General features: G+C 43.6%; 1 protein-coding gene across 3 annotated transcripts in view; it reads right to left on the bottom strand.

The window, feature by feature from the left end:
- Positions 1–15,655, bottom strand: part of SH2D4A (SH2 domain containing 4A) — a 57,726-nt gene extending 42,071 nt beyond the window's left edge. For all 3 annotated transcript variants that reach the window (XR_008597817.1, XR_008597816.1, XM_054991075.1), the window contains exon 1: positions 15,264–15,655. Coding sequence is in view for 1 of the 3 variants with exons in the window: in XM_054991075.1 (XP_054847050.1) it covers positions 15,264–15,435 (172 nt within the window). In the remaining 2 variants the exon portion in view is untranslated. The remainder of the gene's footprint in view (positions 1–15,263) is intronic.
- Between the last annotated feature and the right edge of the window lie 328 nt (positions 15,656–15,983).

Raw genomic sequence — 15,983 nt, 5'->3', positions numbered from 1 at the left:
GACCCAACAAACTGAGACTAAAGTAGAGAAAGTAACAAAAAGCCAAATGATGATGGAAGCTAAACTGATAACCCTCCAGATGGAGAAGGCAGCATCGGTATTGCACTTGCAAAATGTAAAAGAGAGGAAAGAAGAAAATACTTTAATTTTGGCAGTTGAGCTATTGGCAACAGCATTAAATATCCAGCCAGAAGAAATGGAAACAGTGGTAGATGTGGCCTATAGGGTAAATTCATCCTTTGTGAAGAAAAACAAAAAGCCAAGGGAAATCCATGTGAGATTTACTAAGCGCAGAATCAGAGATGAAGTTCTCAAAGCAACACAAGAAACTGAAGTACCAAGGTGAAGAAGTGACAGTCCTAAGAGATATTCCATGGGACGTATGGATGAAGAGGCGAGAATGCAGATTTCTGGCAGATCTATTACGCACGATTGGTATCCAATATAGATGGCTTATACCAGAGGGATTACTCTTCAGCTTCAATGTCCAAAGGTTCAATATCAACTCGATACATAAAGCTCGAACGTTTGTCCAGAAAAACCTGCCACGAGGCCCAGAATTGGAGGAGAACAAAGGAGGAGAAAAGGCCAGAAGAAGCTCATCATCAGATTCAGAAAAAGAAGAAGGAGCTAAAGGTGGTGTAAAGACCAGAAAGCAGAAGAAGGAGGAGGAAGATAAACAAGGTAGTATGAAGGATAAGAGATAATGGCCAGAGACTACCTAGAAATACTCTCAATGAATGTTAATGGACTGAACTCTCCCCAAAAAAGAAGAACCTTTACATACTTGAAAAAATTTAAGGTGGAGATAATGTCTTCAAGAAACACATATTAGGGACAAAGAAAGAAACTTGTTGAATTGTAAGAATTTGGGATCCCCATTCATCGCAGCAGATAAAGTAAAAAAAATAGGACTAGTAACATACATACAGGAAAGATTGAATCAAAAGCTAATTTATGCTTGTGATCAAGGAAGAATTCTAATGACTGAATTTCAGAAAGGCCAAAGCAAAATTCTAGTAGTGAATATCTATGCCCCAAATGAGCAACAAGAAAAATTCTACCAAAAGCTTTTAGAGCGTATATCCAATCTGAACTATAGTGACATATGCATTGTGGGTGACTTCAATGCAGTGGTGGATAAAAAACTGGATAGAAAATATGTGAAGAATGGGGAAAGGGGGGACCCTCCCCCCCAAAAATTTTTGAGCTTGCAGAGGAAATGGCTCTAGTAGATTTATGGAGAACAAGAAATTTGAACTCAACCAACTACACCTTCTACTCTGATAGGCATAAATCCTGGTCACGAATAGACATGTGCTGGGCATCAACATCGTTAGTGGGGGACATGAAAGAAATAGATATCCTACCACAAGTGATTGGAGATCATAACCCTCTGACAATGAAGATAAAAGAGGAGAGAAGACAATTTAGATGGAGACTGAATATAGGTTTATTAAAAGATAAAACATTTAAAGAGATGGCCTCCAAAGAAAGGGACTGGTACTTTAAACACAACCTGAACAAAGAAACTACTGTGGAAATTGTGTGGGGTGCAAGTAAAGCCTTTTTTAGAGGTCTGGCAATCAGACATGCGGCAAAGAAGAGGAGGGAAAGAAATAAAGACTATCAGAAATTGGAAAGGAATTTAAAAGAAGAGGAAAACAACTAAAAAGACAGCCCTGAAAACACCACTAACTAACTAAAGGGGGTCCCTCCGATATGCAAACTGTAAAGCTCAAGACAACTTGGAGGTAGTAATATTACTGCAATATGAAATATGAATTTTGTTAAATTTAATAAAGTGCTAAGTGCAACCGTGTTGTGTCACAATCCAATTAAAGCAATATCATAAATATTTCATATACTACATCTCATGAACAACATTAAAAATGGTTAAGATACACAGAGCTAGCAGCAATATAGCTGTCTATGTAATTCATACAATGTCTACTCAGACAGTAGTTCATACAGTGTCTATACAGGCAGTAGTACAACCAGTGAAGAGTCCACAGTACATATGAAGAGGCAATGACGATGGAAGGCAACCTGGAACTGGAACTCTTATTTCGAGGACCACCAGGAGTCAGTCGAATAGAGAACGACCTTGAGCTGAATCTCACACCAAGAACAACCTTACAGGTCTAAGCCAGCAATTTCCAATCCCCATTTCGTGCTGGAACTTCCTCATGGGCACAGTGTGTAATCTCTTCCAGCCTCTCACATTCACATCACACAGTTGGTAGAAGCTGTCGGCTTAACATAATTCATATTTCATATTGCAGTAATATTACTACCTCCGAGTTGTCTTGAACTTTACAGACTGAAAATAGCACAGCAAAACTGAGGATAAAGATGCTCCAACGCAAGCTCAATCTGATGCTAACAGAGGAGATGGAGAAAAAAATTAAATATGCAAAACTAAACTATTTTGAAAATGCAAACAAACCTACAAGATGGTTAGCTTACAAATTAAGAAGAGAAAACCTTAAAAGACAAATAATGTCTCTGAGGGATGAAAAAGGGGAGGAGAAAATGCTTCAGGAGGAAATAAAGAAGGTGGTGGAATTTTTCTACAAGAAGCTTTATGGGAAAATAGCTGTCCAGCCAGAGCAACAAGAAGCCTATTTGAAGAAATTGGGCCTGAAGAAATTCAGCGAAGAACAGAGAAAGATCTTAAATGACCCAATTACTATGAATGAAATATCACAGGCATTTAAAAAACAAAATAAGGGAAAATCCCCGGGACCAGATGGCATTCCGGCCGAATTTTATCAGTGTTTTGACGAAACTTTAATGTTTCCATTTAAGTGTTTGATGGAAAAAATATGGGACACAGTATCTCTACCAGAATATTGGAAAGAAGCCACTGTCTCCTTAATACCAAAGGAAGGAACTCATTTGAAAGAAATTAAAAACTACAGACCAATTTCACTGTTGAATGTGGACTATAAAATTTTTGCATCCATACTTTCATGGAGATTAAGGAAAATAATGGACTATATGATTGACTAAGATCAAGCTGGCTTTTTAACAGGAAGGCAAACTAGCCATAATATAAGAAAAATATTAAATATCCTGGAATAGTATGAGGCCTATACAGAAAAGCAGCTAGCTTTAATGTTCCTAGATGCGGAAAAAGCTTTTGACAATCTTAATTGGCAGTTCATGTTCAAACAACTTGGAGAGATGCAATGTGGGGGAAACTTCCTTAAAATAATTCAAAAAAATTATGATAAACAAAAAAACAGAATTCTAGTTAATGGCCAATTAACAGATCTAGTAGAAATTGAAAAAGGAACCAGCCCATTATCCCCTCTTCTGTTTATACTAACATTGGAAACACTCATGGATAGGATCCAAAATTTAGAAGAAATTAGAGGAGCCAAGATCAAGAAGCAAGAATATAAAGTGCGAGCATTTGCGGATGACCTAGTCTTTATTTTAGAGGACCCTTTAACTTCAGTACAGAAGCTCCTGCAGGAAGTGAAGGAATATGGAGTCCTGGCGGGTTTGAAAATACATATTCAAAAGACGAAGTCGATTACAAAAAATATCCAGAAGCAGCAGATGGGAGAATTAATCCAAAAATCAGAACTTGCAATTGAAAAGAAGATAAAATACCTAGGAATTTGGATGACTAACAGATGCAGCTCTCTGTATGAAGATAACTATATGGTAATCCTAAAAGCAATCAAAAGACTTGGAAAGATGGAAGGATCTGCAGATATCCTTGCTGGGAAGAATTGCAGCGATAAAAATGAATGTCCTTCCAAGAATCCTATTTTTGTTTCAAAACATACCAATAGGGGTACCTAAAACATTCTTTAAAGAACTTATCCAGGCTGTGCAATCCTTTATTTGGCAGAACAAAAGACCACAAATTAAACTGAAAGCGTTTCAGGATACAAAGGAAAAAGCTGGTTTTGCCCTACCAGACTGGCTTCTATATTATAAAGCTTGTGTATTGACTTGGTTGAGAGACTGGATTACTTTGGAAAACGAAAGGCTTTTAAATTTGGAAGGACATGATCTACTGATGGGCTGGCATGCATTTCTCTGGTATAAAAATGGGAATACCATAAATATTTTAAAAACCATTGCATAAGGAAGGCATTAGTTTCGGTCTGGGAAAGAGTAAGATATACTTTCTAGCAGAAAACTCCTCTATGGGTGTCCCCAATAGAAGCATTTACACAACCCACCTTGAAAAAGGAGGGGAAGGCCCCTACTTATAAGGAACTGTTGAAACCAGGCAGTTTGTTAAAAAATTCAGAAGAAATGGCAGATCGAGATCTTGAGCTGGGATGGTGGGGTCAGGCACAACTGGAATCCAGATACAAAAAGAAAGTAATGGGTTTCTGTGAAAAAGATGAGACTATTGACATGATAATGTGTGGTACCAATGTTAAAATGATAAAGAAAATATATGGTGTGCTTCTAAACATAAAACTACAGGGGGAAGAAGTTAAAGACACTATGATAAAATGGGTGGAGAATGTGGGGAATACAATTGATTTAGAGCAATGGTCGCAAATGTGGAAGGGCAACTTAAGAATGACAAAATCGGCTTCTTTGAAAGAAAATGTATACAAAATGTTTTACAGGTGGCAATTAACTCCCATTAAGATAGCTAAAATGTCTTCAAATATGTCAAATAAATGTTGGAAATGTGAAAGTATGCCGGGTTCATATTTCCATATGTGGTGGACATGTAAAAAAGTGGTGGAGTTCTGGAAGACGGTCCATAAAAAGATCCAACAGACACTTAAGATTTGTTTACCCTTGAAACCAGAACTCTTCTTACTAAACCACATACTGGTTCCAGTTAATAAAAACCAAAAACACCTGATTTTGAATATAATTATAACAGCTAGGATTTTATAATTTTTAAATGGCAGCGTTCTTGTTGTCAAGGAGAATGAGGATCTTGTGGAATCAGGGCACCGTACTGAGGATAAGGGGAACATGCCCTCAGAAGGGACCTCTTCTTCAGTTGGTGAGCAGGTTTCCTTTCGCATCAAGGAACCATCCCTGGGTGGGGCGGGAGGGAGGCTCTTGGTAGTTGGTGATTCGATCCTTAGACAAGTAGATAGCTGGGTGGCACAACCGCGTTCTGACCGTATGGTGACTTGCCTGCCTGGTGCGAAGGTAGCGGACATTACGCGTGTTATAGATAGGCTGGTAGATAGTGCTGGGGAAGAGTCAGCAGTCGTGGTCCATGTTGGAACCAACGATGTTGGGAAATGCAGTCGTGAGGTCTTGGAACAAAAATTTAGGCTGTTAGGCAGGAGACTCAAGGCCAGGACCTCCAAGGTAGCCTTCTCAGAAGTGCTACCTGTTCCACGCGCAGGGCCAGAGAGACAAATGCAGATCAGGAGTCTCAATGCGTGGATGAGACGATGGTGTAGGGAGGAAGGGTTCAAGTTTGTTAGGCACTGGGATTCTTTTTGGGACAAGCGAGAGCTGTACAAGAGAGACGGTCTCCACTTGTCCCGAGAAGGAACCCGGCTGCTGGCACTTAAAATCAAAAAGGTGGCAGAGCAGTTTTTAAACTAAATGCTAGGGGAAAGCCGACAAGAGATAAAGTGTCTCTGGTTCAGGATGGTTCATCTCAGAGAGATGAAGGGCTAGGTATAACACTTCTACAGGGAGATAGATTAGAGTTGTCAACTGAGATGGAGACAAACAGTGCAGATGACCTAACTACGTCTCGAGGCAAAGTGTGCCGGGGAAGTTACAGGTGTTTATATACAAATGCTAGAAGTGTCCGAGGTAAAATTGGGGAGCTGGAATGTTTAGTGTTGGGCGAATCCATAGACATTGTGGGCATATCAGAAACTTGGTGGGATGAGGAAAATCAGTGGGACACGGTGATTCCTGGATATAAATTATATCGGAAGGATAGGGAGGGAAGGGTTGGTGGTGGGGTGGCTCTATATGTCAGAGAAGGTATACATTCCAGTAAGATTGAGAAGGTAACTGAATTAAATTCGCTTCTGGAAATGCTATGGGTTGAAATTACGGGCCCAAATGGAAACTTAACTGTGAGAGTTTGTTATCGCCCTCCAGATCAGAAAATAGAGGAGGATTATAAAATGATGACAGGATTAAAGATGGCTGCTAAACAAAAAAACTGTGTTGTAATGGGTGATTTTAACTACCCACACATTGACTGGGCCAATGGGTGTTCGAATCGGGGGAGAGAAAGTGAGTTTCTAGACTGTCTCAATGACTGTGCTATGGAACAGATGGTTACAGAACCTACTAGGGGAGAGGTGATCCTGGATTTGGTCCTCAGTAATGCTGAAGACCTGGTGAGAGATGTAAATGTGATTGCACCACTTGGGAACAGTGACCATAATGTTATTGAGTACAACATATGTATAAATAGGAAATTGCCAAATAAGACCAACACAGCCATGTTTAACTTCAAAAGGGGTAACTTTTCTGAGATGAGGGGGTACGTGAAGAAGAAACTGAAAGGGAAAGTAAAAAAGGTCAAAACACTTGGGGAATCTTGGAGACTATTTAAAACTACAATCCTGGAAGCTCAAATTAAATATATACCGCTGGTTAGGAAAGGCACAAATAGGTTTAGGAAAAGGCCAGCATGGTTAACAAGCAATGTAATAGAAGCTGTAAAAGGTAAAAAGGATTCTTTTAGGCAGTGGAAAACTAGTCGGAGTGAGGTTGATAAAAAGGAGCATAAGCTGTGGCAAAAAAAGTGCAAGTCTGTGATCAGACAGGCAAAAAGGGAATATGAGGAGCATATTGCAAAGAACATAAAGAAAAACAATAAACAATTCTTTAAATATATTAGAAGTAGGAAACCAGCTAGGGAGGCAGTGGGGCCCTTGGATGACCAAGGCGTAAAAGGATTACTAAAGGGTGATAGGGAAATGGCCGAGAAGCTGAATGCGTTCTTTGCTTCTGTCTTCACTGTGGAAGATAAGAAGTGCATGCCCACTTCGGAAGCACTGACTTTGGGAGGGGTTTTGAAAGACCTGAGTCACATTGAGGTGACGAGAGAGAAGGTTATGCGACTGCTAGATAATTTAAAAACTGATAAATCACCGGGCCCAGATGGCATACATCCAAGAGTTCTGAAAGAACTCAAGTGTGAACTTGTAGATCTCCTCACAAAAATATGTAATCTGTCATTAAACTCTGCATCTGTTCCTGAGGACTGGAAGGTAGCTAATGTTGTCCCCATCTTTAAAAAAGGTTCCAGGGGAGATCTGGGAAATTACAGGCCAGTCAGCCTGACGTCAATACCGGGTAAGTTGGTGGAAACTATTATCAAAAATAAAATTAGTGGGCACATTGATGACCAAAAGCTGATGAGGAAAACTCAGCATGGGTTCTGTAAGGGAAGATCTTGTCTCACCAATCTGTTAGAGTTCTTTGAGGGAGTGAACAAACAAGTGGACAAGGGAGACCCGATAGATATTGTTTATCTTGACTTCCAGAAAGCTTTTGACAAAGTTCCTCATCAAAGGCTCCTAAGTAAGCTCAGTAGCTATGGGATAAAGGGCCAAGTCCTCTTGTGGATCGAAAACTGGCTAATTAATAGGAAACAGAGAGTGAGTATAAACGGGCACTTCTCACAGTGGAGGGTGGTGAGCAGTGGGGTGCCACAGGGGTCGGTATTGGGTCCAATGCTTTTTAACTTGTTTATTAATGATTTGGAATTGGGATTAAGCAGTGAAGTGGCTAAATTTGCAGATGACACGAAATTGTTCAGGGTGGTGAAAGCCAGAGAGGATTGTGAGGCACTCCAAAGGGATCTGTCGAGGCTAGAAGAGTGGGCATCCATGTGGCAAATGAGGTTCAATGTAGCCAAGTGCAAAGTAATGCACATTGGAACCAAAAATCCAAAATATAAATACAAGTTGATGGGGTCTGAACTGGCGGAGACTGACCAAGAGAGAGATCTTGGAGTCATGATAGATAACTCACTAAAAACATCAGCACAGTGTGCGACTGCCATAAAAAAAGCTAATGCTATGCTAGGGGTTATTAGGAAAGGGATTGAAAACAAATCAGCCGGTATCATAATGCCTCTGTATAAATCGATGGTGAGGCCTCATTTGGAGTACTGTGTACAGTTCTGGTCGCCACACCTTAAAAAAGATATCATAGCACTGGAAAAAGTACAGAGAAGGGCAACTAAAATGATTAAAGGGTTGGAACACTTTCCCTATGAGGAAAGATTGAGGCGCTTGGGGCTCTTTAGCCTGGAGAAAAGACGACTGAGGGGAGACATGATAGAGGTTTACAAGATAATGCACGGGTTAGAGAAGGTAGAGAAAGATGTGTTTTTCTCCCTTTCTCACAATACAAGAACTCGTGGGCACTCTATGAAATTATTGAGCAGTCGGGTTAGAACAGATAGAAGAAAATACTACTTTACACAAAGGGTGATAAACACATGGAATTCGTTGCCACAGGAGGTGGTGGCAGCTACAAGCATTGCCAGCTTCAAGGGGGGACTGGACAAATATATGGAGCAGAGGTCCATCAGTGGCTATTAGCCACAGGAGATAGATGGTATTCTCTTTGTGGGGAGGTGGTGCTCTGTTGTCTTGGTGCTGGAAGGAAGGCAGTGGGAGGGCTTCTGGTGTCCTGGCCTCACTGACAGTCCTTTAGATGGCACTGGATTTCTAGCCACTGTGTGTGACAGAATGTTGGACTGGATGGGCCACTGGCCTGATCCAACATGGCTTTGCTTATGTTCTTATGTTCTTATGTTCTTATACGCGGCACTCTGGAAAATGGCAGTTACCCCAACACAAGAAAACCTGATCAAAAAAATACTTGAGACAGCTGAAATGGACAAACTTTCAAGTTTATTGAAAGCTGTTGATATTATAACACATAATGACATCTGGGAGCCATGGTACACCTGGATACAGAAGAGGATTGAAGAAACCTAGTTTTTAGTCAAAATGAAGACCTTTATGGACAATAACCAAAAATAAATGGAAAAACAGAAAATAATAGCTGAGCCGCAGAACACAAGGAGGTATCTGTAATAAGAATTATGAGTTTGAAGCATATTAGATTGAATGGTGCAATGTGTTAAATTTACAAATATATGATTTTTTTCCTCCCCTCTCCCTTCTATTCTGTATCCCTCATCTGTTATATATAAAAAAAGTTACTATAATTAAAAAAAAAAAGTGTGCATGCTGCGCCTCCAGATCTGAGCATCGTACCCTTGGGGTCACTGCCCTAAGCCTCTCTTTCTCTCCTGGCCAAGAACACCGGGTGTTGGGAGCTCTCTTCCTCCATGGACTACTCTCCTCTCCAGGATCAGCAAATATACTTCCTCTCCTTCACTTTATTCCAACTTCTGCCTAGCCTCCTAGGACGCTGTGTGTGCGCTTGCAACCATTTTATTATTTATTCCTCTGTGTGTTTCTCTTTTAATAAAAGATTGCTCTTTGAACCTAAAAGCACCAGTCTTGTCTGCTATCTTGGGGAAAGGATCCTGTAAACACTGGTGGAGATTTCCCACCATTACCCCTCTTGCATAGCCTTGCCGTTAATTCCCCCCACAATTCTCTTACTTGCAAGGAGACCAATTCAGGTAACAGATTAATTGGTGGAGCCACACCGCCGAGCCACATAGCTTTAAAAATCAGCTGCTGAGCTGCAGAGTTTGCTTAAATAGGGTTAGCAATGGTCCGGGTCGTAGAGCAGGGCCCCCTCTCTTCTGAAAATTAGTCAATTTAATATACTTGACCAGTTGTCCAGTTTGGTTCCTGAAAGCCCTTTCCCCCCTGCACTCCGCTAAACCCCACCTGAGCCGCAGATTTAAAGTTCTGCCGAGTTCGTTCGACTCCTTGACCACCCTACTGGATAGTAGAACCAAGGTTTTTCAGGCTAGGATAAGCCTTCTCAGCCCTGGATCTGGTCCACTTAGTCTAAGTGTCTGGACAATGGTGTAATAAGCAAACTTCGCTCAGACCCCAACAGTAACTGAGCTGCAGTATTTTGTACCATCCAGAGTTTCTGAGCTGACTTCAAGAGCAGGCCCACGTAGAGTGTATTATAACAACCTAGCCTTGAGGTCACTGAGGCCTGGATCCACATGGTCTCAGAGGTGGGGCTCAGAGCAGCAAGCCTGCAGAGGGTAGTGAGGAATCTTGGCTCTCCCTACATGTCCACCACATATGATAAAATGTCCCTTCTTGTTTAGCACATTTCCAACAATTTCTAAGAAAACTGATTCATTTGAAATTTCCAACAAATTTCCAATAAAATTGATTCATTTGAAATGTGGTGCTGGAAGAGAGTTTAACGGATACCGTGGACAGTCAAAAAGACAAAAATGTACGTTTTAGACCAAATCAAGCCTGAATTTTCCTTAGAAGCTAAAACCAGGCAACTGAGTCCATCGTGCTTTGGTCACATCATGAGCTGAAGGCAGCAGGAAAAGAGGCAGGCCCAAAGCAAGATAGCTTGACTCAACAAAGGAAGCCCCGTCCTCCGGTTTGCAAGACCTGAGCAAGCCTGTTAAGGAGAGGATATTTTGGAGGTCTTTCATTCATAGGGTCACAAGTCAGAAGCAACTTGACGACACAGAACACACACACACACACACACAAGCTATGGAGACTAATGGGAGACCTATGAAGCAGCAGGGATAGGACCAAAGCAATGATATTTCTCTGCAACCACTGCATCAGCTAGCTTATAGCCATCCCAATTGTTTAATGTACCTCAACATCTGCTTACTCCTAAATCTGAGCCTTTTTTGTCTCAGGAGCAGACAGTTAGCTGCGATACAAAGTTTTTTTGCTGATAAAATAATAAGACTACTCCCTGATCTGGATGCCAGCTGCGATATAGCCCGGGCAGAAGAAAGGTCTAATTCTTTGCCGGGTTTGCTTATGGATCATTTTGACCCAATTACCATGAAAAATGTTGACAGGATTCTGGGATCTGAAGGCACCACTTGAGCACTGGATCCTTGCCCATCCCGTCTGGTAAGATCGTGTCAGAAGAACCACATTAAAGAACCACTGACGTCCACCTTTTGTCTCCGACAGCCACTCCCTGATTTAGGGCTCCCATCACAAGGCTGGCAACTAGTAGAAGACTCACCGTTGCTGGGGAGAGGGCCTTGCCAACAAGAGGACGACATGGCCAGCAACGCATTGTCGTCACTTCCAGCACGACTGAAAACGATACCAGCATGGTGACACTCTAGCATTCATGCAAAGCTCTCTTTGGCTGCAGCATCTCCAGTGATGTGCTGACATCTCATCCAGCCACGCCAGAAGTGATGCCAGCACGTCAGGATGGTGGCTGTCGCCCTCCATTTCCCTCTCGTTGTTCTCCCGCTGCCCGGCTGAGCAGCAACAGGATGGGCCTGCTGGGGGGTGGGGGATCCCCTGCTCCCGGCAGAAACTTGGCAACCTCACTCAGAGTCCAGTCTGAGCCCCACGAAGCCACTACCGGTTCCACTGTAAAAACCACATTACTTACACGGTTACATGTGAGCTTCACCGCAGAGCCGATAGGAGCTCCACGGGATGGTTTAAGGGTGCAAAAGGAGGGGAGGGTCTAAAGCCTGCCTGCTGGGGTCACAAACAGAAAATAGGTGGTGTGTGCCTGGGAGGCACAAGACTCCCCTCACATGTGTGACGCAAAGCCCTCAGGTTGTCCCCCGACAAACACAAGCACTTTGTTATGTGTAGATGGAGTTCACTGTCATCTTCTACCAAATTCCTATTTAAATTTCCAGGGCCAATTAACTCATTATCCCATAGAGAGATGGATGCTCTCCAGCGCCTGTCTTCATTCCTTAATTTATTAGTTTTAAAACTTACTTGTAACCTTTTTGGTATTATGCAACAGCAGTTGGTCTAGAAGAGAATGAGCTGTGAGCCAAGAGTCCCAGACTCAAATGTCCCCTCTGGCTCTTATTTTAGACAGGTCACTATGCCTTGGCCCTCCCACCTGCAGTATAGGGATAATAATTTTGATGTAACTCAAAGTAAGGATTACTAGGTGGGAGGATTATATAAATTGCTTAGGAAAATCACTATATAAATACATCTTACATACTACTAGCTAAGTAGCCCTGATCTGAGATGCTAATATCCAGAGCCTGGAGCAACAAATGGCCAAGGAACACCTTCTGCCACACTTGATAAATGCTCCGGGTGTGCAGAAAAATCTGAAAGCTTAAAAAAAAAATACATGGGGGGGGGTTTAAACTCCTAAAATGATAAAAGGAGTGCCTGTAGCTTTAAGCAGACACCCTCAGTGGCTGTTGCTAGGCAACCATAAGAGGCTTGGTTGTTGTCAAGAAAAGGCAAAGGGGGTCCTTTCCGGGGCTGTGTTGGCCTATGAGGGAGGACTCATTGGGGACAGAAGCAACGACTTGATACCACGTGACTTGCATGACTCTCCCAGGCCTGGCTGCTTGCGACTATTCAATAGCACCCCCACCCCAGTCAATGTGGTGTAGCAGTTGGAGTTTTAGAGTAGGATTCGAGAGACTCGGGTTCGAGTCACTACCACTCTGCTGTGGAAGCTCCCTGGGTGACTTTTATCCAGTCATGCATTCTTACCCTAACCTACCTCTCAGGGTTGTTATGAGGATAATATGGAGCGAAAGAGAACTATGTAAGCTGCTTTGGAGAAAGGCAGATATAAATGAAGTAATTTAAGTAATACAGGTAAAGATGGGGGCAGATAAAAGATAATTTGTTTAATGGGTTTGAAGGCGAGAAGGACATAGGGAAAGGCGAGCATGTGGAGGTTGCCTAGAGGAGGGAAAGAGGGAATTATGTCAGGAAAGGGATACAAGGGAAGTCCGTGCAGGCTCCCCACTACACAACGGGACCTGTCTCAGCCAGCACCGCACAACTGGGCCGTAAGGGAGACGCTGATGGGGGCAGGGAAGGGAAAGAACACGTGGGGGGGGAATGAGATGCCCCCGCAAGTCCTCGCAGGTCCTCTGCTTGTATTATTATATTATTTATCTATAACCCCAAAGAAATGCGCAATCTACAATCCCTTCTATTTCCACATGGCATTTTCCAGCCATTTCAAAGTTTTCCGTACAATAAAAGTGATAAATAGCCCACCACATCCCTCCGCACCCCCTCCTTGGCTTCCCTCTTCTCTGCTCTTCCAGTCTCCTCCTCAGACCCAGCCTCTCCTAAGGCCACTGGCTAAATGGCTAAACTGGTGTGATGTCAGGGTGGGAACTGGGAAGCATAAACATTATTGATGGCCAAGAGGTGTCTGTGATTGTTGTGAATTTACAATCCACACAAAAAACATCATTAGAAAGGAATTGAATACTCTGTATAAAGCATTACAGCCGCTACACAGACTCCACTTGCCTTAGCAGTGGAATATTTGCGGGGGGGGGGGGGGAAGTCTACCAGATTTTGATTGCAATACTAAGAATATTTTATGGGAGTAAGCCCTATTGAATAAAATGGGAATTACTTCTGAGAAGACCAGTTTAGGCTTGCTCTTTTAGTTTCCTGCAGCGGTGAAAAAATACTGGCTACTAAGATGTGCTGGCATATGTGCTTTACTTACAAAAGCACAAGTAGAAGCAAAGGGCGCGTCCTCCAAGGCTCACCCAAAGAGGGGCTTTCCACCCTGAGGAGGAGGTTCCACCTTCAGTTACGTTGCAACTCCCTCGAACAGCCACCAGCTGCCGCTTCACACCGTCCAGCCTCGCTGTCTCCAAATCCCGATGAATGGAACGTGAAAAAACCCAGCAGCTGTCTACTGTTATGGACTCCCACTGACTAACTGCCCATCCTGGACTATTAACCAGTAATCTGACTAACAAAAGAGTAATAACATAGAGCTTATGATGATTTTATATTATAATGTTGCATTAATTATGATATTTCTGCTCCTGCTCTCTGTCCGTTTGGTAGTTTGCTAATTTCAGCAGCTTATTTCCCACTCACATAAACCCACTGTGTCTTACAACACCCAAAATTGAAACCAATACAGCATGAAACTTAGCCCTAAACAATAAAACAAAACTAGCATATAGCATAACAGCAGACAGGCCAAAAACGATCCCATAAGATCCACCTGGAATAAATCCACCTTGTAGAATAAAAAGATTTCTAAAGCCTTCCTAAACACAGCCAGGGAGGGAGCCATGACCCCCATGCCTGCTCTGGGGGGCTATTTTGGAGAGAGAGTGGCCCCTGAAGGGAGGCAACGGCACAGAAGAGTCCCCACCCACCTGGAAAGGGCGGGTCAGCTGAGGGTGGCAGGCAGGTTCAAGCCAGGAGATCCACCCCAAGCAATGAGTTGGAGGCGATATGGGGAGTCTGGCAGGGAGCAGAAATCCCCTCCCTCGGGATCAGAAGGGGTTGGGTCTGGAATTGTATATTTGGGTGCTGTGCCAGAGAGGTGTGAGAGAGTGCAGAGCAGAAATGGAGCATGGGGGAGGCAGACAGGCGTGGCCTCAGCATGGCACAAGCCACACACTGCTGGCCCCTCCCCACAACCTCCTGCCCACAGCCTCACAGCAGCAGAGAAGCAGCAGTCACGCACTCCCCCCTTCCCACTTCCCAGCTGAGCCACAGTCAAAGGGATGCCGTGCATCAGCTGAGAACCCAAACGAAGAAAACATACCTCAAACCCATTCCAAGACTGACAAAATAACCAAAAATCCATTGAAGGACTGGAATGGGGGAGGGGGGGTAAGCCCCACCATTTTGAAAGAGCAGCTAAGCTCTCGCCCGCCCTTGGACTGGCTGCAGGCAGAGAGAGCTTTCCCTTGGAGGCTCTGCCTGCAGCTCTTCCGTCAGTGAAAAGAAGGATTTTCTCTGGCTCTGAAGGTGAACGCAAGATGTTCACAGAAAGAACATGGTGACTTGTGGAGACTCTCCAAAAGCAGCCACACGGGGCAAGTTCCTTATGTGGAAATCATCTTTTTCTGTGATCCTCCACATGCCTATTCATGAAATTTAGTTCTGGTAGCCTAGCAGAGAGGATGAGACCCTGGACTGACTTCTACCATGACCTCAGTGGGTTCCTACCCTGCTGGGGGCTTACCCATCAGGGCTGTGGTAAGGGTTACCGAGGTAACACAGGTGAAGCATTTTGAATGCTCCAGAGTGCTATATAGGCCCCAGATATCGTCAGCGTTAAGTTTTAACAGTGTAGGTAGGTCCCTGTTATACCCAAATGGATCCCCTCCTGGAGTCAGAGAACTAGACTTCAGTTTGATTCTGCCAGAGTAGCCAGGCACTGACCTCTCCTCTCTTTCCGTGACGCTTCCTCTAGAGTAGCTGCAGCTTCTCTGTCCTTCCACCTCCTGATCTGCTCCTGCCTCATCTTGAAGAACAAGATCTGCTTCTGCTCCTCGCTGAGTTCTGCCAGGAGCTCTGGATCCACGTACATGTCGGACAGGATCTGCTTCAGCATGGCAGAGCAGACGGCTGCTGCTGAGCATGAAGGAAGGCCTGGGCCGAGGCCAGCAGGAAGACGGGCAGATTGCTTTTCTGGCTCGGCGAGAAGCACCTCCGTGGCCAGAAGGGAAGCAAAGAGCTACCCACACCCACAAGTCACGGCAGGAATGCAGGCTGTCCACATGGCAGCTACACTCCCGAAGGCGGCTCCTCTTTTCGCTCTGGCTTCCTGCAAGGACGGGAAATGTAAACAAAAAGTTCAGGAGAAAACAAAGAAGTGGGAGACGTCGGAACCTTGGCAGCGCTTACAAGGAAATTCAGGACCCAGAACTAAGAAGGACTTTAATTTAGCACACACACACACACACACCCTTGGACAGAAGCCCGTTCTAATCTGATACTGTGTCAAAGAGAACTCCCTGCACAGCTAGAAAGTCATAGGTGTGGCTTAACTCTCTGACTCAGCAAACAGACTATTAGCTAGTCGAGGTGGAGAGAGACCAGGGAGGAAATTTCATTTTCTCCAAAGAAGTTTCCTAACTTCTTAATGGATATTGGGAAGTT

Source organism: Eublepharis macularius, chromosome 11 (assembly GCF_028583425.1).
Source record: "Eublepharis macularius isolate TG4126 chromosome 11, MPM_Emac_v1.0, whole genome shotgun sequence".
NCBI classification, from domain to species: domain Eukaryota; kingdom Metazoa; phylum Chordata; class Lepidosauria; order Squamata; family Eublepharidae; genus Eublepharis; species Eublepharis macularius.
The sequence above is the reverse complement of the archived record's forward strand: the minus strand, read 5'-3'. Positions and strand labels throughout refer to the sequence as shown.